The 23,530-nt window shown below is 37.0% G+C and overlaps 1 protein-coding gene across 7 annotated transcripts in view; it reads right to left on the reverse strand.

Annotated features, from left to right (window-relative positions):
* The window catches only part of LOC141403645 (uncharacterized), a 340,358-nt gene that overhangs the window by 47,651 nt on the left and 269,177 nt on the right, over positions 1–23,530 (reverse strand). For all 7 annotated transcript variants that reach the window (XM_073986380.1, XM_073986376.1, XM_073986381.1 and 4 more), the window contains one exon: positions 21,212–22,927. In XM_073986380.1, coding sequence (XP_073842481.1) covers positions 21,212–22,684 — 1,473 coding nt within the window. In that variant the 5' untranslated portion in view covers positions 22,685–22,927. The remainder of the gene's footprint in view (positions 1–21,211; positions 22,928–23,530) is intronic.

Raw genomic sequence — 23,530 nt, forward strand, 5'->3', positions numbered from 1 at the left:
AAAATGAAATAGCCGCGAAGGCACATTTAAGAGCCGCGGAGGCAATTTTGAAAAAGACCCACAGAGGCAAAATTTGGAAAAGACCCAAAAGGGCACAAAAAAATAATTATATTAAAAGAGGACAAAGGCTCCCAACAGTAAAAAAATAAAATAGAAATTTATAGAAAAGAGGACTATAAAGGTCCCACTCGGAAAAAAAATCAAAAGAGGACATAAAGTCCCATAAAGTTACTATTAAAAAAAAAGAGGCAAAGGTCCCAATTAAAGAAAAAAAAAAACAATCATGGAAGGAGATATTCTGAATAAACTAATGGCTCGAAATAGAGAGCTAGAAGGCCGATTAAAGTTAGCCGAAGATGCGCAAATCCGCCTTAGAGAATTGTTGAAGGCTTTCCAGGCTTTATTCCAAGGAGAAATGGTCTGTCCCGTAGACAAAGGTAGACAGGATAAGATGTGGGAGGAGGATTCAATGGAGAGACTCTGGATGGCTGAAAGATATTGGATCTTCTACCCCCACAACTGTGAATGTGATGGGTGCATTGCCGAGGCCAGCCGAAAATATCAAGAGCTGGAGAGTTGGCCGCCGGCAAGTCCTCATTTTGAGGAAAATTTTGAAGACCACGGTCAACCCGAAAATACCTCCCAGGTTGAGGAAACAAGAGCCATGGATGAAGAGAATAGTTTTTTGGAAAAATTGCGCACAGAGCTGAAAGAAGCCAAATGTAATCTCGATGTTGTGCAAGAAGAAAATACACATCTCGTAAAGGAGGTGAGGATACTGAAATTGAATGTAGCAGAAATGAAACAATCATACGAACAAATTGATTGTATTCAAAAGAAGACAACTCAACAGCTGGAAGCACAGCTCTATAAAGAATGCACCGACAAAAAAGCGTTATTGTGTGAGGTTAAAGGCCTCCAGGAGGTGATAGCAGAATTTAAGAACGTTGTTGCGGATGTTCGTGTAAAGTTTAATTCATTGCAGTCTTCCAATGAAGAATTACAAAACCGTAATCAACAATTAGAAGAACAACTAGACGAAGTCCATCAAAAATTACATAAAAATAATGATGTCTACAAAGCAAGTGAAAACAAATTACAACAATATCTGCAGGAGTTTCGGGAGGAAATTAAAATGCTGTATGAGCAAAAGATGGGGAGTCTGCAAGCTGCAACCAAAAGTAACTCTAGTGCTATCGAAGAATTACTTGAGACTCGTACACCTGTTGATAGCTTGAATAGTCGAGTTAGTGAATTGGAATCGACAAAAGCTACATTGAATGCCCGCATACTTGATTTGGAGCAATTGCTAGAAAATGAGCGTACAAGTCATGTTTCGGATGTAGCCAATTTGGAAGCTGAATTGCAACGTTTACATAATGCGATGGTGCAAAAGAGGCGAGATGACCAACTTCTAACGGACATGGAAAGTTCATTGGATCTAGAAATTGGTGCCTACAACAAACTATTGAGTGGCAAGGACTATTTTAGCAAATTGGAATATTTTGTAACCAGCAGCGAAAAGAGTGAGGTCGATGTCTGTGAAGATGATTTGAATAAGACGGCTGGAACAGGCACGGGAAGCAGTGATGAAGAAAGAGTTGTGGAAGAATTTGTGAATATCAAAGATACAGTCAATCAAGACACTCCAGAAGAAGAAAATGAACTAATGGAACAACTACGAATGGAGAACGGAACATGTGTACAACCGTTGATTGAAACCCACAGCCAGGAAAAGTGCAGTGAATGGACACATCCCAATAATATGTCCCCAGGATCAAGTGATGAATTAACGGAAGTCGGGCTGCATGACGGGAACGAACAAATATTCGATACAACTGATAAAACTGATGACGGGAATGAAAACTATTTAAGAGATGGCGATAAAGAACCGATCAAACTCAAGCAACATAGGAGAGAGTCGTTGCCGAAAGGAGTATACAACGTATTTTATCGTTGGAGAAGAGCTCTAAAAAAGAATATCATTGGTGCAGTGACCTAGAATAATTATATTTAATTTTTTCTAATAATTATATTTAGATTTTATTTTTATTTAAGTAATACTTTTTTCATTCTTCATTTTGTTATAATGTAACATAATGTTAGACAAGTAAGAAAAGTCTATAGTCGGACGGAGCCGACCATGGGATACCCTATACCACTATCCCTGGACAATCGCTCTCCACAGAACTTCTTTTCAATGATTGTGAAAATTTAATTATCAAATATCAGAGATGTAATGTATAATACTTATGACCATTTATGAAAATTTAGTTCACACAAACTAAAATGTAATGAAACCCACTTATGTAGTACTACTACTTCCGTTGTTGAACCGCGTTATTGAAATTTTTACCAATTTCACACAAAAGTTTCAGTCCATTTAACCCGCTAAGTATTATCGGATCTTCACGTTGGTTTGTACGCTTCTTCTTCATCATAAACTCAAACTTTGTTTAAAATTTTGCGGGTTATTATTTTGACCTACAGAGCCGCTACAAAATTGGTTAAAATTTGGTTTTGGTCCATTTCATCCCCTGAACATTTCACGATCATCAGCAAAAACTAATCATTTCTATTCAGGGCCGAACCCAATCTCCTTAAAAAATTGTTACAATCGGTCCATAATTGCGGCCTTAAGCATGTTTACAATTTTTAATGGACGGACACACATCGCTAAATCGCTTTATCTCGTCGAGATATGAATTTTGGCATACCATATAAGGGGTCTAGGGGGAATATTTCGTGGTGTTACATAAACTTTTGGAGAGACAATATGTAGCATGGGATAAAAATGTGGTTCTCTACACAGAACCCATTATATATTAGGCAGTAGGCTCGTTATCTAGCAAACACTTTATTGCAATTTACATCAGAGGAAAAGTCAGTAGTTTTTTTCCATATGTAGGCTACTTTGCGAAATATATATGTCCTCAAGGAATTAAAATATCGACCGAAATTATGAAATTTTTATATTTTTCATACAAATTAATGGTCCATTTCACCCGCCAAAGAATATCAGATCATCATTCAAAATTGTAGGCATCTTTTTCGACCTATACTCTTACCCGGTGCAAAATGACGTGACTATTGATGTATAGTTGCGACTTCTAGCGTGTTTTTTATTACACCACAAACAAATAACGGGATATATTAGGCTGTAACTCTGTTATCTGATCATGCACACCAACATAATTGGCATCAATTGAAAGGTCAAGCGTTCTACTTTCAAGTATATCTCACTTGTACGGAATGTCACTTTCAGGAATTAAGATATAAGCTGTATATTAAATTTTTTCACAATTTTCACACAAAAGTTTTGGTCCATTTAACCCTCTAAATATTATCCGATCGCCATCTCAAATTGCTAGCTTCTCCTTTGTGATATACTCTTACCTTATTTAAAATTACGCGTTGATCGGACTATTATTGAGACCTACAGAGCCGCTAGAAAATTGGATAAATATTATGTTTTTGGTCCATTTCACCCGCTAAATATTTCACGATCAACACCAATAAGAATAGGGATCTATTCTGATCTGAACCCGCCTCCATACAAAATTTCGTGACGATCGGTCCATAATTGCGGCCTGGAGCGTGTTTACAATTTATAATGGACAGACGGACGGACGGACGGACGGACGGAGGGACGGACGGACACACATCTCAAAATCGCTTTATCTCGTCGAGATATGAAGATTGGTATACCACATTGGGGGTCTCCGACGAATATTTCGCGGTGTTACATGAATTTTTACCAAAACAAACTTATAATACCCTTTTCCACATTGTGGTATAGGGTATAATAATCCACTACTCCCACTTTAAGCCGCGGCGGAGAATGTACAAATTATTTGTACATGATTTAGTAATGGTTGTGCTGTTGGGGAACTTCGTGTAATATTGGAAAATATTTTAATCAGTCAGTTTTCCAGCAGCAACATTTTCTATTAATATGTTCGATCATAAAATATTGAAGTATTATTGAAAAATCTATGTATTTTAGATAAGTAGAGCATAAGAGATAGCAGTTTATGTGAACAGCTGGGGTGCATTGATAATAAAGGCATCGCCCAAGAGATAATGCACTCAGCAAGGGAGCAGGTTCTTGTAGTGATAAGAGCATAGAATAAGAGAAGATAAGCTAAGAATTATTTTGTAATTTAGTTCTTTAGATTCATTTTATCATGAATAAAATTAGAATAGAATTTACAACCCAACGAGACGGTTGTAGTTTTATTACTCAACATGTTGGTCCTTCGAGCCGGATTATAAATAAAAAATATAAACAAGCCTAAAACCTTCAAAATACCGAAAATCGAATGGTACCCTTCTATGGGGTCTATATCAAAACGTGGGCCCATATAGTCCATTTGCAATACCAAACAGCCTAGAAGTAATAGAAACTTCTATACCAAATTACAAAGCTCTATTTTGAAAATTGGGAACTCTATCTCGATTTCAACAGACGGACAGACAGGCATGGTTATATCGACTTAGAATTTTACTCTGATCCAGAATATAAATACTTTATAGGATCTCCGATGAATATTTCGATGTGTTACAAACGGAATGACAATATTATGGTGGAGGATATAAAAAGGAACACAACAATATTATCAAACTATCCTGTCCGCTGTTTTGGGGTCAACTCACAACAAATCTTGAACTAGCCAAGAATTCCAGTATAGCCCCCATATAACTGTACATGCCGACTTCAAGTATGTTGGTGTTTTTGGCTACATATTCAAATTAGCAATAATTTTGCATTAAGGGTTCCTAGTTGCATAAAAACTTATCTACCAAAAATTGTGTACATATTGTACTGATTTCGGCAATTTTGACGTTTTTTGCTTTAATTTCAGGCCGAATAAGAAATCATTTGGAAGTTCGTTAAATTGTATACATAAGCCCCATATACGGTACCGCCCGATTACTGGTATTTTTACGTATTAGCTACATTTCCCGACCGAATTAACAATTCTAATTTGATATTTGGCACAATTTGGATAACTAGTGGTCAACATACTCATCTACCAACATTGTGGACATAAGTCCGTGTTTTGGTATAGTCGCCATATAACGGTACCAAACTATTTAAGATACATATTTTGAACTTTTTAGTTTAATTTTCTGACCAAATGGGACTTAATTTGACACTTACCATTTAACGCGGTAAACAAAATCCTACACAAAAAAGTGTGAACATACTGTAGGATCACGTTTCGTAATAGCCCCCTTATAACGGTACCACCCGATTTCAGGTATTTTTGAATTTTTAGCTACATTATATGACTGAATTAGCTACAATTAGGCATTTACGGTTCTGCCACAAATCTTCACCACCAACAATTGTCGACTAAGGCCCACGTTTTGAATTGTCTCCCATGTAACCGTACCGAGATTTAAAGTTGTTATCGACACATTTGGCGCAAACTGTATTTAATTTGGAATTTAGGATTCCACTGGGAATTCAAGGTTTAAGCATTTAAGATTCCTAGTGGTCAAGAAAGGTCTCCACCAAAAATTGCGGACATAAGTCCATGTTTTGGTACATCCCCCATATAACCGTACCACACGATTTGAGGTATTGGGAAGTTATAATTTACATTGCTGGCCTAAATTGGATGTAATTTAACATTTGGAATTTCCTGTTGTCAAAAAAAAAAAAACATGCATATATGTGATTCCATATCATCCCCGATAGGACAGGGGAGACTTCTCTCATATCAATGAGTGCACACCGATTCACATTTGCTGAGATGGGATCTACTTTTTATTCCCGAGTACGAACAGCGTGTTTTACGACTAGGGTTTTGGAGTCGGAATCGGAGTCTGGAGTCGGAGTCTAGCAAATTTTGCTGGAGTCGGAGTCGTGAAAAAAAGTTCGACTCCGACTCCGGGCAAAATTCTTTTTTTAAATTTATTAAAAGAATTTTTGAAATTTTGCCTTTTTAGGGCGAAGATAATTTTTAATGATTTTTTATTCATTTTCTCGTTTTGAGTTAAGCTTGATGATCGGAAATTATTTGCAAGTGAAAAAGGAAAGCCAAGGACTCGAACCCACAAAGTCACCAAATTACGTTACCTGGTTTCACTGGTGTTAAAGCAGATTTTCGGACGTATCGCCTATGTAGTGGATTCTCTGCAAATGTGTTTTATACATTTACGCGGATATTTGGCCGCTAAAATGTATTTTCTTCACGACAAACGATTTTAAATAGTAGTAGAGAGATGAACATTTATACATTTTGGGAATCGTGTAAGCAAAGGCTTTATTGTAATAATATATTAATGACTCTTCAGGCCGCAATTATGGACCGATAGTCACGAAATTTTGTATGGAAGTCGGATTCCAATATGAATACAAACATATACAGTAACTCACACTGAAACTGAACTACCTTCATTACCAAAAATGTTTTGCATTTAAAATATTTTAAAGAAGAATGTTAAATGCTTAATATTTCTAAGTTTAATCGGTAAGGACTACACTTCGATCCAAATATATTACACACATAATATCGTGGGAAGATATAAAAATAAAATAAATATATAATAAAGGACACATTTCACAGTGGTCATAGTCATAGTGAAACAATTTAATGAAACGTCAAGTTTGTTACTATTGAATATTACATAGGACGAATTATGGTTAGAAAACGTGAGTATTACATATTTGGCATCGATTTTAAGAGATAAGTTGCCTATTAGAAATGACAGGGTTCCAATGTTCTACAGTTGTTTAAGGATTTTATTGAAAGAAAAAACACTTGAAAACTTTACATAATATTTTAGCCACATGACTGAGAATTCCTCATAGATAAAGTCACCTATATAAGAGGGATTTATTTATTAGTTATTTTGCTACATATACGATCCATTGGCGTAATATGTATTTCACTTATTATATGTGGTAGAAGTATGCGTTTGGAGGATATAAAGATTTGAAAATAACTCGCCGAATTCATTTAGAAACAACAACAACTTCGGTTGAAACATTCAACTTTTTCAATTTTGTTGAGCAGTGTTATTATTGCGACCTACAGAGCCGCTACAAAATTGGATAAATATTATGCTTTTGTTCAATTTCACCCGCTAAATATTTCTCGATCATCACAAATGAAAATAGAGATCTATTCTGGTCTTAACCCGACCTCCATACAAAATTTCGTGACGATCGGTCCATAATTGCGGCCTGGAGTTTGATTACAATTTATAATGGACAGACGGACGGACGGACGGACACACATCTCAAAATCGCTTTATATAGTCGAGATATGAAGATTGGTATACCACATTGGGGATCTCGACGAATATTTAGCGGTGTTACATGAATTGGGTGACGTAGGGGATGGAAGATACCAAGCAACGGTCCTGACCGGCTTTAACATGACAAAGCCCAGGATTTGTCTTGGTCCCTCTTTCATCTCAAGTGGACACTGACCTCCCCGTGGTGTCACCTGGGGAACTGCCTTCAACACCCGTTAAAGGTAGTGAGCTAACATGTGCCGCGCGTTCACCCATAAGAACGTTAAAAACTTGGGTTTGGGTGTCGCGTTAGTAACCCTCCCCCAGAAAAACAGAATACTATGAAAAAACGAAAGAAAAGAACAACAAATCCCTCAAAAGTTGACGACCCCCGCAAACGTTTTAAGGACCATGATCTGCGAATCTGCACCTGGAATGTTCGCACTCTTTATAGAGAAGGTGCAGTTTACGCATTGGCAGATGTACTTGAAAAGTACAAGGCCGATATTACTGCCATACAGGAAATACGATGGAATGGGAAAGGCGTCACAACAACACCTAAAGGTGACTCACTGTATTATAGCTGCCGTGACACAAAGCATGAGTTTGGTTGCGGATTTGTAGTTGGTCGGGGGTTAAAACATCTGGTCTCCAGCTTCACCCCAGTGAATGAAAGACTCGCTGCAATTCGATTAAAGGCAAAATTCTTCAACATCAGCTTTATTTGCGCTCACCAAAGATATATTTTACGAGCGCTTAGAAGAAACTTATGACCGTTGCCCTGCCCATGACATTAAAATTATACTAAGCGATTTTAATGCCAAAATTGGAAAGGAGAATATCTTTGGCCCAACAGTCGGGAAATTCAGTCTCCACAGTGAAACATCTGATAATGGTATGAGGCTGATAGACTTTGCAGCTGCAAGAAACATGGTAGTTAGCAGTACCAGAGGTACCACGAGAGAGGTATCGGGAGAAAAGGAGAGAGGAGAAACGTCTTTTCCGCAGGAAAAAGAGAGAGATGGAAAAGCGGGAGTGTGAACAAATCGAGATGTACAGGAGACAGAATGAAGTCCGAAAATTCTACCAAAGAGTGAAACATCAAACTGATGGCTTTGGAACTGGCACATCCTCCTGTAGAGACCAACAAGGTAATCTGGTAACTGATACAGATAGTGTGCTAAGGATATGGAAAGAGCATTTTTCCAAACTGTTGGTATCCAATAGTAGCGGAGTCGACGAAGATACCACAGATCCAATCCAAGAAGACGGTATTGAATGTATACCACCCGGCCAAGATGAGGTAAAGACAGCAATAAACCGGCTGAATAATAATAAGGCAGCAGGAGCTGATGGCCTACCAGCCGAGCTGTTTAAAACCGGAGGCGACACGCTGATAAGGTGTATGCATCAGCTAGTTAGCTCCATCTGGCAGGAAGAACGAGTACCCTGATTGGAACCTGAGCATCCTGTGTCCCGTCCATAAGAAAGGAGATAAGACTTTATGCTCCAACTACAGGGGCAAAAGTCTTCTCCCTATCGCATACAAGATATTGTCAGGGATATTGTGCGAACGACTAATGCCCATGGTCAACGAAATAATTGGACCTTAGCAATGCGGCTTTAGACCTGGCAAGTCCACCATTGACCAGATATTTACCCTGCGCCAAATCCTGGAGAAGACCCAAGAGATGCAGATCGACACCTACCACCTTTTTGTCGATTATAAAACAGCCTTCGACAGCCCGCTACGTTCAAAGGTATTCCAAGCAATGTCTGAATTTAGTATCCCCGCAAAGCTCATTCGGCTTTGTAAAATGACTCTAACTGACACAAGATCTTCAGTTAAAATAGGAAAGAACCTCTCCGAGGAGTTTTGTACCAAAAGAGGTTTCAGGCAAGGAGACAGCATTTCGTGTGACCTTTTCAACATCCTGCTAGAAAAGGTTATACGAGAGGCAAACGTCAAAAGAAGAGGCACAATCTACACCAATAGCCACATGTTACTTGATTATGCTGATGATATAGACATCATGGGACGATCAGTAAAAGATGTAACCGATACCTTTATGAAGGTCGAAAGAGAATCTGCTAAAGTGGGTCTGGCGGTAAACGGCGAGAAGACCAAGCTGATGGTGTCGACGCGCAATGCGTCCATTGAGATCGGACCAACTGTTGAAGTTGGTTCCTATAATTTTGAGGTAGTAAAAGACTTCGTATACCTCGGCACCGCCGTGAACACAACAAACGACATCAGTTGTGAAATAAAAAGAAGAATTGTATTGGCCAACAGATGCTACTTTGGCTTAAGCACTTTAAAAACAAAGCCACAACTCGTCAAACAAAAATAACGCTTTACAAAACACTGATACTACCCGTGCTGATGTATGGTTCCGAAGCCTGGGTACTTGCGCAAACAGATAAGGCAGTGCTTGGCGTGTTTGAGAGAAAAATTCTTCGAAAGATCTACGGACCGATTTGCGTTGACGGTGAATATCGACTTCGTATGAACCACGAGCTGTATCTGCTATACAAGGACATCAATATAGTTAAACGTATCGAGATGCAGCGATTGCGTTGGCTAGGCTATATAATAAGAATGAGCGATGATGAACCCGCTAAAAAGGCGTATAAATTCGAGCCACATGGCGGTGCACGCAGAATTGGCAGGCCAAAGAAAAGATGGCGCAAACAAGTGGATGATAAGATGACAAGGCGCGGTATTCCAAAAAGCGAAGCACGAAACAGAGAGAATTGGAGATATTTTCTTAGTTCGGTCTATGGAACAAATGTTCTGTAATGGGCCAGCTAAGTAAGTAAGTACATGAATTTTTACCAAAACAAACTTATAATACCCTTTCCACATAGTGGTGTAGGGTATAAAAATAAGTTTATGTTTGGCATAGCCTGCTTATAACGGTACCACCCGATTTTAGGTATGTGAAAGTTATTATCTGCATTTTCACCATTCAGTGCTCAATAAACTTCTCCATTAAAATTTGTGCACATATGTAGATCACGTTTTGGTGTATCCCCCATATACCGGTACCACCAATTTCAGGTGTTTTTAAGCCTTTTGCTGACTAAAATTTGATATTTGGGATTCCCAGTGGTCAAAAAACTAATCCATCTAAAATTGTGGTTAAAAGAATTGTATAAAAGAACGATTTGAGGTATTTAGAAGTTATTATCCATATTTTGGCCCAAATTTGCTGTAATTAAGCTGTAATCCACCACCAATTGTGACATTGGTATTTTTGTAACAAAAAGAAAACTAAATATTATATTTTACTTCGGAATATTTCATGCTGGAGGGTATGGCAAATTCAGCCCGGCTGAACATAAGGCTTTCTTTCTTGTTATTATTCTCTTTGCCCATGCCCTAAGGGCGCGGATAAGATGAATTTTGAAGCACATATTCCTCAGAGACATTGTAGCTTTCGAAAATCTACCAACCTACAGCAAAATGCATGCTTTTTTCATAACAGGTTTAATATAGTTCGTTATTTTTTGTATCGTCTTTCCCATTTTATCGCACTTTGCAAGAAATAACATCACCTTTCTTCTATTCTAGTTCACCCACCAATGCATAAACTGCACTTTCTCTGTAAAGAAGCGGTCGAGTTTGCGAAATGCTCTGTTTGTTTAATTTGGGGTTATCCAATATATCTACTTGGTGTTCTACTGCGGACCCGTCACTCAAATATGCTTCCCTTAAGAGGGATATTAGTTTTGCTATTTTTTAGGGTGTTGCAATATTAGATTAAAAGATAACACCATCATCCTTCGGAACATCATTATAACTAACAAGTAGGAAAAGCGTTAAGTTCGGTCGGGCCGAACTTTTTATACCCTCCACCACAAATTTTAGTCATTTCGGTGGATTAATGTGGCCACAACCTTCAAAATACCGAAAATCGGAAGGTACCGTTCTATGGGGGCTATATGATGGCGTGGACCTATACCTACAAATTTTTGGGGGAAAGTTCTATACCCCCAACGAAGACTAAATACCAAATTTCAGCCATCTCGGTGTGATAATGAGGCCAAACCCTGCAAAATACCGAAAATCGGGAGATATCTTCCTATGGGGGCTATATCAAAACGTGGACCTATGTAAACATTTTATGGTAGAAATATTTCTTAGCCTCTGGAAACACAAAATACAAAGTTACAACCGATTCTGTTGTCAAATGGGACTAATACATTCAAAATATATTAAAATTACGCGTGCTTTATATGGGGCGTTATATGGGGGCTATTCCAAAACGTAGACCTATATAAACCAACTTTGGTAGGAATGTTTTTTGGCCTCTGGAGACACAAAATAAAAAGTTACAACCAATTCGGTGGTAAAATGGGACAAATATCTTAAACATTCCTTAGAACGACGACGCGTCACGCGTCATTTTGTATGGGGGCTATCGAAAGTGTGGACCTACATAGCCCGCTTTCAATACCAAAAGTCCTACGTACAAATAATAGATTTTCCCAAAATTTGATTCACCTACGTCAATCCGTTCGGACGCTAGAGTGATTTCCACAGACGGACGGACATGGCTATATCGATGTAGAATTGCACGCTGATCAAGAATATATATAGTCTGTGGGGTCTACAATGATTAGTTCGGGTAGTTACAAACGTAGTGACAAACTTAATATACCCCCATCCTATGGTGGAGGGTATAAAAATGAGAGAATGTTGTCCTTAAAATATTTAGAAGAGCAAAATGAAGACATGTTCATATTAACATATATACCGGTTTTTAGTTTTGGTTGATTGGTACATTTCCTTAATGTAATATATTGCTAATAATGTGAAGACTTTTTTCATTTTGAACCCTCCTTGTTAATCCTTAAAAACACACACAAAACTTTTTCGCACAATTCACTGTGGTTCACTGTAAGTACACTTTCTCATTATAACTACCTAAACTCAAATTGTCCTTTATGTGGTTTTTATACAAAAACCAGTAAACTTCAAAAACTATATAAAGTTTTGTTTTCATCAATATTGTTTTACAAATTTGATTGAAATTTCCTAAGGTATATTTTTTGAGAAAGAAAATCCAAAACATTTGTATATTCCTTGCGTGAACTGTCTTCAATTTGTGAGAACTTGTCAGAATGCGAAGTAGTTTTTTTTTTGCCTTTGGCATCTGACGCATTGCCTCATCATGAAAACCGTTGGTGACCACATTGCATGCACTGGAAAGTTTATACCATGACAGGAGATTTGCAATTTTGAGAATTAATTTCCGTTCGATAATACCCATGGGCTATGTAATAACAAAGTATGTTAAAAATAAAACGGAATTAAACTTTTTAAAACGCTCCAATTATTGAATGTGTGTATGTATTTTAATGTAATAGTTTTAAGAGTGGATAAAATAAAAAAGACACTTTCTTGTCCGCTAAATACTAATACTTATACTCGCTCTATATATATTATGTTCCACTACCCGTAACCTGTGGACGTATCCGGTAGCTCAGTAGATATACATATGGGTTAGATGTGAATAAAATAAAGTGCCGCTAGCAATTAAGAGAATATGGGGGAGCACCTAAGGGTAAATGTTCAAGTGCCTTTGATCACTGGGCTGACGACGAGAATCTTTAGCACACCAAGAAAATCCAATGTCACAGCAATGCAAGAAGACAGTAATTTGGCCGTAGGAATGTCCTAAGCCACAGGCTAGAACATCTCGTCTCCATGTTCACCCTGGTGGATTCAATATTGGCGACAATCCGCATAAAATCAAGATTTTCTAAAATTTGTCCCATCTGGATTTAGATTTGTCTATTGCAGCAATGGTTCACAACCAATTGAAGCTGGAAAAGAAATGGCAACGTATTGTCTACTTCACGCAAACAACCGTGAATTCCGTACTAGGGTACTAGAGACCTAAACAAAGGGACAAAATACAAAGGCTATTTGACACTGTATATACATACATAGTTCTGAGAAAATATATGAATTTAAAGTGGGCATACACTATAAAATTTTGATGTCAATATTTGTAGTAGTATGTGTAAATTTTTCAAAATATAACTGCTAATCCTAAATAACGACGGGACGTACACAAATATTTCACCTTTCTACCACAACAACGCTCTCTGAGCGTCCGTATTACCCAAATACGTTGAGTACAAAATCAAAATTAAAACACCAAATCCGCGACCAAAACTTAATTAAATGTTTTCATTCGTAAAATAAATAGTTTTCCTATGCAACGATTTGTATTTCATGTTTTGTTGGGCTTTTGTTTTTAAAATACAAAACACACACATACAAACAATAACGTTCTGTCAAAGTTAAATTTTTCAACTTAAAAAAAGTATACGCTCGACGTATTTCGGTAGTTCTCATAAGAATACATGTGTTCTACTTTTTTCACCACACACGCCCTGGGAATAGGGACGTATATAGGTATGGGCCTGAGAATGTGTGTGTGAATTTTATGGATTGAGGAATATCAAACTGGTTTTGATTTTCAAAACTCAATCAATCCGATGAATATGGTTTATTTTCAAAGTTGTCAAAAAGAAATTTTGAAATAAAAAATAATTTAAAAAAATTTAGTGTCAGTGTTTTATTTAGAAATGGACTTAAAACTTGAAAATAATTTGTCGCTTAGCCTCAATAAATATATTCTTTCTTATGATGGAATCTCTCAAATAAAACGCTTGCCGTTTAATTTTGCCACCATTTATAATTTAAATGCAAGCATTTTATTTGAGAGATTCCATCATGAGAAAGAATATATTTATTGAGGCTAAGCGACAAATTATTTTCAAGTTTTAAGTCCATTTCTAAATAAAACACTGACACTAAATTCTTTTTAAATTATTTTTTATTTCCAACTTTTTAGTAAATACATTTTTTTGACCACTGAGAACAAAATTATAGTCAATTTAGGCCGAAAATTTATAGAGAAACTTTAAAATGCCTGAAATCGTGTAGTACCGTTATATATAGGCTACACCAAAACCTATAATTGGGAACTCCAAATGCCAAGTTACAGCCAATTCTGACTAAAATGAAGATAAAATCCTTGAAACACTTGAAATCGGTGGTACAACTATATGGGGGAAAACCTGGACCTATGTCAAAAATTTTTGGTTTCTGTGCCATTTGGGACTCCAAATGCCAAGTTACAGCCAATTCGGCCTAAAAATGAAGATAAAATCCTTAAAACACTTGAAATCGGGCCGTACCGCTATATGGGGGCTTTAGCAAAACCTGGACCTATGTCCACAATTTTTGGTAGGGAAGTTTGAGTACCATTGGGAACCCCAAAAGCCAAATTACGGCCTATTCGGGTTAAAAATGAAGATAAAATCCTTAAAACACTTGAAATCGGGCCGTACCGCTATATGGGGGCTATAGCAAAACCTGGACCTATGTTCACAATTTTTGGTCGGGAAATGTGTGTATCATTGGAAACCCCAAATGCCAGCTAAGTCGGGCAAAAATTAAGATAAAATCCTCAAAATACCTGAAATCGGGTGGTACCGCTATATGGGGGCTGTAGGAAAATATGGGCCCATATTCATGTATTGTCATCCAAATCTGAAAAGTGCGCAAAGTTTCAGTTCGATTGGTCAACTTCAACTGCGTTAAAAATGAGTTACTAGATTTGAACTAAATCGGGTTGTACAGCTATATGGGGGCTAAAGGGAAAAATGGACCCATATTGGATTTGGTTTCATATTCATGTATTGTCATCCAAATCTGAAAAGTGTGCAAAGTTTTAGTCTGATTGGTCAACTGCAACTGTGTCAAAATTGAGTTAACAGATTTGAAATGCAATTTAAATAAAACACGGTAAAAACACTGTAAAAATGGGCCAATATTGATTTTGATTTTATATTCATTTATTCTCATCCTAATCTAAAAAGTGTGCAAAGTTTTAGTTCGATTGGTCAACTGCAACTGTGTCAAAAATGAGTTACCAGATTTGAAATGCATGTTAAATAAAACACCGTTAAAACACAATAAAATGGACCAATATTGGTTTTGATTTCATATTCATGTATTGTCATCCAAATCTGAAAAGTGTGCAAAGTTTTAGTCCGATTGGTCAACTGCAACTGTGTCAAAATTGAGTTACCAGATTTTAGTCCGATTGGTCAACTGCAACTGTGTCAAAAATGAGTTACCAGATTTGAAATGCAATTTAAATAAAACACTATAAAATGGACCAATATTGGTTTTGATTCCATATTCATGTATTGTCATCTAAATCTGAAAAGTGTGTAAAGTTTCAGTTCGATTGGTCAACTGCAACTGGGTTAAAAATGAGTTACAAAACAAAACATTGTGTTTGTGAAGAAATAAAAAAATTTTAAGTTCATTCGTTTTTAGAGGAAAATTTGAAGATTTCGGTTGCAGATTGAAGGCTGATTGAATGCTTTGCTACACACTTATCAAGCACACACGTACAGAAAGGGTTCATCGGCTGGACAAGCCAATTTGATAGTGTATGGGCCGCTTAATATGCTTATATTTGTGAAGCTTGATAATTTATTATTTTACAGAAAATATACACAACAATAAGCTTGATTTCGCTATTGACCGTGCTCAAGGCGAATTTAAGAAGGTGATCAGGGCGTAGTCTTCATTTGCTGTCAACATTTTTGCGCGAATATCCACAAAAGGTAGAAGAAAACGGTAAAATATTCTTGGCTAAGCTTAAATAAAGATGTTTTACACTGATATTCTTTATAGAAGCGAAATATTTGTTATTTATAATTGATTAAGAATATGTTTTGACAGCAAATGAAGACATCAGTTAGTATTAGTATCTCCTTCTTTCTTCCAACATAACTTTGCACAAAACATTTGCAAAGGGGAAAATTTGTTTCAAAATTTGAGAAAATTCTATTTGTTTTGATAATACGAGGGTTACTAAATACCTTCTGGCATAGGAAACACGCAGTGTTGCCAGGCGTAATGTGATATTTTTTTGGAAAGTTTGACAGTTTTTAGTCTAAGAGTACTGAGGTCAGTTTGACCATCTGTTGGGTTGTTTACAGTGTCTTGATAGAGACACCTCCAAAACAAGGTTTTTGAACTTTTTACAGCATCTTCTGCCGATTGCAGCTATTTTTCGGGTTCATGCGCACAGTTCCATGATTCGTCACCCTATTTCGAAATTTCATACACCGATCGACAGAGGATCCAATGAGAATAAAACACATTTTTGCCACCAAGTGTTCATGCAATATCAAATTTTCGTTGGTGGAATAAATGCCCAAGGATGCCTCTATCTCACGGAATATAGCAGCGCGTTCTTGCATTATCCGTTCACACACGGCTTAATTTTTCTATCACAACGGCCGTTTTTGAACGACCCTCACGAACTTCTTTTTTTGGCGAGTGTCGGTCATGATTGAATTCACTCTTGCCGTGATTAAAGACGTCGAAAATTGTGAAAAAGTGATTTTTTCAGTCACGGTAAACAACTCAACACATGGTCGTATGTCAAACTGCCCTGAGTACGCTTTGGGAAAAATTGTCAAACTTTCCAAAAAATGACGCCTGACGACACTGCGTGTTGCCTAGGCCAGAAGGTTTTTTAATGACCCTCGTATATTTCTACGAATTAACAGCCTGTTTCTGTATGTCGAAACGAAAATGTGTGGGAATGAAACAGCACCAAACATGTGCCTGTGTTTTCAAATTTGTTTTTGTTTTGAAGCCAAAGTAAATATAATAATTTTTCGTAAACTAAAGTTTGGCTGTTTTTCATTCGCACACATTTTCGTTTCGACATACAGAAACAGGCTGTAAGTTTAAGTTAATGAAGATGAATTTTCGTTAGTTTAGAAATGCATACATAATTTGTAATTAATTTTACAACAACAACTACTCCGTAAAAATACTGCATACTTTAAACCACTGATGGGCAGAAATGCTCTGCCTCACACACAAAAGTGTAAAAAATACATGAGTCTCTCGCAATTTGCCCACCATTGCTTTAAACTTTAAAGCGCTATCATAACACTATGTAACATATAATTGAGCTAATATGAATCGGGATGCAATCATTAATATGACAGAATATTTGTAGGTGGAATGTATAAAAATCGGGATGCACTCATTGATATGAGAGAATATTTCTAGGTGGAATGTATAAAAAGTTCGGCGCGGCCGAACTTTCCGCTTGCTTATTTGTTTGAGTTAGGCCCAGTGTTGTCGAATTTGACGATTTATTGTCATTTTAACGATTTTTTGGACTAACAGACTATACAGACAAAATTCTGGGGGAAAGTTGTATACCCTCAACGAAGACTAAGTACCAAATTTCAGCCAATTCGGTGGGATAATGAATCTAAAACGTTCTAAATACCAAAAATCTGGAGGTACCGCTCTATGGGGGCTATATGGAGGCGTGGACCTACACAGACAAATTTATGGGAGAAAGTTTTATACCCCAAATGAAGAATAAATACCAAATTTCAGCCATTTCGTTCTATGGGTGCTATATAAAGGCGTGGACTTATACAGACAAAATTCTGGGGGAAAGTTTTATAAATTCATAAGTGCCAAATTTCAACCATTTCGGTAACATAATGAAGCTAAAACCTTCAAAATACCGAAAATCGGCAGGCACCGCTCCATGGGGGCTATATGAAGGCGTGGACCTTTACAGACAAATTTATGCGAAAAAGTTTTATACCCCAAATGAAGACTAAATACCAAATTTCTGCCATTTCGGTGAATTTTGAGGACCCAACCTTCAAAATACCGCAAATTGGGAGGTACCGTTCTATGGGGGCTATTTGAGTTCGTGGACCTATACAGACAAAATTCTGGTGGAAAGTTTTATTCCCCCAACGAAGACTAAGTACCAAACTTCAGCCAATTCGGAGGAATATTGAGGCCACAACCTTCAAAATACCGAAAATCGGGAGGTAATGTTCTATGGGGTTATATTAAGACGTGGGCCTATGCCGACAAATTTCATATGGAATGTTTTATGCACCAAATGAAGACTAAATATCACATTTAAACAATTTCGGTGGAATATTGATGCCACAAACTTCAAAATACCGGAAATCCGGTGGGACCATTCTATGGGGGCTATACTAAGGCGTCGATCTATACCGACAATATTCTGGGGGAAAGTTTTATACTACCAACGAAGACTAAGTACAAAATTTCAGCCATTTCGACGTTATAATGAAGTTAACACTTTCAAAATACCGAAAATCGGGAGGTAATGTTCTATGGGAGCTATATGAAGGCGTGGACCGATATAGCCCATTTGCAATACCAAACATCCTAGGAGTAAGATAAACTTCTATACCAAATCACAAAGCTCTATCTTAAAAAGTGCGAGCTGTATCTTTATTTCAACAGACGGACAGACGGTCATGTTTATATCTACTTAGAGTTTTACCCTGATCAAGAATATATATACTTTATAGCGTCTCCGATGACTATTTCGATGTGTTACAAACGGAATGACAAATTTAATTTTACCCTCCATATTATGATGGAGGGTATAAAAATGAAAAATGACGATTTTTCACTTAAGACAAAATTGTATTATTAAACGGGATTTTGATCATTTTTTAGCGGTTGCTGTCGGACAAAAAATACGTGACTAAATCCCATAAAAAGGCAAAAATGACGTTAAATTGCACTCTCTTCTCTTATTATCCTTTGGAGCCACCGCGGTGTAGTGGTAAGCATGACAGCCAAAACATCAACATTTTAAGCTGTGACAAATCCTATCAGTGTAATGTTTGCATCCATTTTCTGAGTATTTTAGACATGAAGAACTTTTCACAAGGGTATAGTAAGGCACGCAGTTCGGACTCGTTGATAAAAAGTACGTCCCATATAATGCAGCCAATATGAGCCGACGTGCACTCATTGATTTGAGAGAAGTCTCCCTTGTCCCTGCGAAGATGTTGTGGAGACATATGTCTCCTATTTTCTTCTCACACATGTTTGGCCGAGTAGAAACGGCGGCATATCTGTTGTCATCTGATTGGTTTTGACAATTCTGCTTGAGTTATTGCCCCTTTTCCGTTCTCGTACTTTTTGAACAAATCTGTTTTGGAAAACTATTAAACGATGCCTTCCCGTAAATCACTGTTGGGTAGAAATGCTCGGCCTCATACAAAAAAGTGTAAAAAATACATGAGTCTCTCGCAATTTGCCCTCCATTGCCATAAATTCTTGCAAGTTCATGTACAGACCATACGTTGTAATAAGAGAGCTAGATCAGAATGTGGGCTATGCCGGTAATTGTTTGCAAGGAGGAAATGTTCTCACATCGTGAAAAACAATTTTGTTTAAATCTGTATTTAAGGCTGATTAGGCCAGATTTATAGATTTATGGCTGTGGCGGAATTCCTGCTCTGAAGGATATCAATGCCAAAATTCTAAGACGATCTAGCCATGTACGTCTGTCCGTCTGTTGTAATCATTCTAGCGTTCGCAATAATTGAGCTAGAGCGCTATATTTTTGAACCCGTGTGTAATTTTTCAATAGGCAGATCAAGTTCGAAGATGGGCTATATTGGACCATTTTTAGTATAGCCCCCATATAACAGTACCTCACGATTTTCGGTATTTTGTGCATTTTAACTACATTTTTTGACCAAACTACCTGCAATTGAACATTTGCCGTTCCCAGTGGTCACAAAATATCTCCACCAAAAACCGTCAACATAGGTCCATGTTTTGGTATAGCCCCCATATAACAATACCTCCCGATTTTCGGTATTTTGAATATTTTAGCTACAATTTTTGACGGAACAATATCTCCTCCAAAAATTTGACAGTTGAGGTTCCTAATAATCACAGAACATCTCCACTAAAAACTGTCAACATAGGTCCATGTTTTGGTATAGCCCCCATAAAACGGTACCTCCCGATTTTCGGTAGTTTGAGGATTTTAGCAACAATTTTTGTAATTTGAAGTTGAGGTTCCTAGTGATCACAAAACATCTCCACTAAAAACTGTCAACATAGGCCCACGTTTTGGTATAGCCCCCAAATAGCGGTACTTCCCGGTTTTCGGTAGTTTGAGGATTTAAGCTACAATTTTTAACCGAACTACCTGTAATTTAACATTTGAGGTTCCCAGTAGTCACAAAATATCTCCTCCGAAAGCTGTAAACATAGGTCTACGTTTTGAAACAGTCCCCATATAACAATACCTCCCGATTTTCGGTATTTTCTGACAATGTAGGTCCATGTTTTGGTATAGGTACAATTTTTGACCTAAGTATCTGCAATTTGACATTTGAGGTTCCCAGTGGTCACACAACTTCTCCACTAAAAACACAGGTCCACTCTATGATATAGCCCCATAAAAGGTTCCTGACCGATTGAATAAATTTGTAATGCTTTTTTCCCTTATTTAGGTATCAGTGGTCACAAAATATCTCTGTCTAAAATTGTGGACAGTAAAGAAAATAATTATTCGTTTTAGTTCAGAATATTTTATGGTGGAGGGTACAAAAAGTTCGGCACGGCCGAACTTAGCTCTTTTTTACTTGTTCAAATTTAATTGACGATTTGACCAAAAAATGTCGGCAACACTGGTTAGGACACATTTTGAGTAAATAAGTGCTATGAAATCTGAGGTGATAATTAGTTTCGTTACCAAATTATTTTCGCACTACACGGTCTAATTTCTAACCATATCAAATTTTTTATTTATCAACTTTTATATTTCGTTTAGGATCTGTAAAATTAAAACGCAAAATGATGAATGAAAAGTTAAAACAAAGGTTGACAAAACTCTTGTTATCGGTAGAACTTTACGACTACTTTTTATTCGTCGCTAACTTACCGAAATACATCGGTAATTACCGAAATTATAAGCATAAAAAAATGAGTTAGAGAATCGCACTACTGGTTTTGTCTCCAACATATAGCTATAGCCTAATTCCATTGTGGCAAATCAACAATATTCCATATTTTCTTACTTACCTCCTTCTTCTGTTCACTATTTCGTGGTGGTAGAACATCCAGAACTTTTGTACTTCCATCCAAATACTCTTCGCAATGATGATACTGTTTAACGATGACATACTCGGTTGCCAATTGAGCTGCGTTACTAATGCCAGGTGGAAATGGCACAGCTGAAACTGGAGCATTACTATCAGACAATATGGATGGCAAACTTTCATTTCCGCATGACGTCTTTGTTGTTGCATTTGATGCAGACGTGGTGGATGCAAACGTTCGCGTTAAGTTCTGTGTTATTTTAAAAATTCCTTGTTCTTCATCTTCTTCGACTTCTTTGGTATTTTTTGGCATTGATTGATTGAAATTGGTAGCAGAGTTTGAGATGGTTGTGGTGCTACTACTGTGGCAATTGTTGAAATGTGTCGTTGTACTATTTACTTTATTTTTGTCATTGATTTGGTTATCCTTTGAGTCCTTTGATTTTTCCGAAAAATAACCTTGTCCATAGCTATATGTATCTCTATTTTGTTCAGGTTGTCCTTGTTGATAATACACCAGTGCCCAAATAAGGTCTGAGCATGTTGTTTGTTCATCCACACCTGATATCCAGTGCTTTTCACCATCAATCCATATCGAGACATTATCCGACAGGGTTTCCATGGAAGCCAATGAATCATCATCGTCTTGATTACTGTCCTCCTCAGTGTCAACTCTGTTGCCGATACAATCATGTTGACTTTTGCAATTTGAAATATTTTGTTGTCTCATATTTCCCTGGAATGTGTTATTGGGATATTGGCATAAGACTGGGCGAACTGAAGATGATGATACTGTTTGTGCGGATGTAGATGACAATGGTTGCTGTGAAGTAGATCCTTCAAAGAGTTGTTCATTTTCTATGTCGATGACAACAATATCACAGATATTGGAATTTGTGTTGCCATTATTGCCTTTTTCTTCCTTTGAATGGTTTGCCGGAGAAGATTGTGTTTGTTGTTTTTCGCCAGTTATCACTTTGTCGCAATCACTTGAATTTAACAAATTTCCACTGACATCTCGATTATTCAGAGCCGGTGCTGGGTGCACATTGCTGGTGTTTTTTTCGTTGTTCTTTTGAAAACGTTGTCGTTGTTGTTGCATGTACTGTATTTGCTGTTGGACACTGTTGTCAATTGTATCGTAATCCTGATACCAAATACCATGGGCATATGCTTTGATGGGATTTCGACAGCCGGCATTATCCATATGATAGTCATTAAACTTATTGTTACCACCTTCAGGACATGATTTGCTTTCGACGTTGTTGGTGTTATTGCTGTTGCTGTTGTAATGGATATTGATTTGTGTTGTTGAGTTTGATGGAACAGTGTTATTGTCATCCGAGAGCATTGATGATGATTGCTTTGACGGCAACAACAGAAATGGACTTGACACTATCCTCTGATGTTTGCTATTTTTCACATTATTGACGTGGCCCAAGGTCTTATTGGTCATAATTGTCAACTCGGTGAGGATGTTTTCGTTGTACTTGGCTTTAATTCCACTTTACTGCTGTGTAGACTGGAGGCAGTAACTCAAAGTTAACTCCCCTATAGTTTTGTTTTGTTTCTCCTTTGTTAGTCAATTGCTGTCCTTGGCTTTAGCAATCATTGAATTTGTGGGCGTTGTGCAGCTATGGCTTGACGTTTGTGGCAAATCGTTTTATATATCCACATTAGTGTATTTAATTGATTTTATCTGAAATTAAATCAATAATGAATACCAATCAGTTTAAATATTTTGTATTAAAAAAATTAAATAAACAATGAAATTTAATGAAAACTTGGAATATTGACAATGTTCAATACGACCGAGTGATATAAAAAATGCTTAATGCAGTTAGGTGAAAAGGGGAATCCATTGCAGTTTTTTTCAATGGCTCAGTGTCAATTCATACAATAAATACTGGTATGAAATGAGTTCTTCTCATACAATAAATACATTTATTTCTGTTCATTGTGATGTCCATAACCGGTGTTAAATTTACATTGTCGGGGATAAAGCGGGGAATGAGATCTTGGGTTAATTGCGCACTTATAGAAATAAAGAACAATGACAGCCGCAAAAAGATGGGTGAATTCCTTGGGCATAGAATGTGTCGATTATTTACATGGGGTATTTTTTCTATGGGGGCTATATATCGTATACCGACAAATTTCTGGTGGAAACACGCAGAAAAATTTATGTTAGAAATATGTTTGGATCCAAACAAATATATGTTTGCAACATTTTGTAACATATCTTAATTTGATAAGTTTGGGTAAAACATATTTTTTATGTTAGAACATTTTTTTCATGGTG

Source organism: Musca autumnalis, unplaced genomic scaffold (assembly GCF_047663935.1).
Source record: "Musca autumnalis isolate F117 unplaced genomic scaffold, ASM4766393v1 scaffold_4, whole genome shotgun sequence".
NCBI classification, from domain to species: Eukaryota; Metazoa; Arthropoda; class Insecta; order Diptera; family Muscidae; genus Musca; species Musca autumnalis.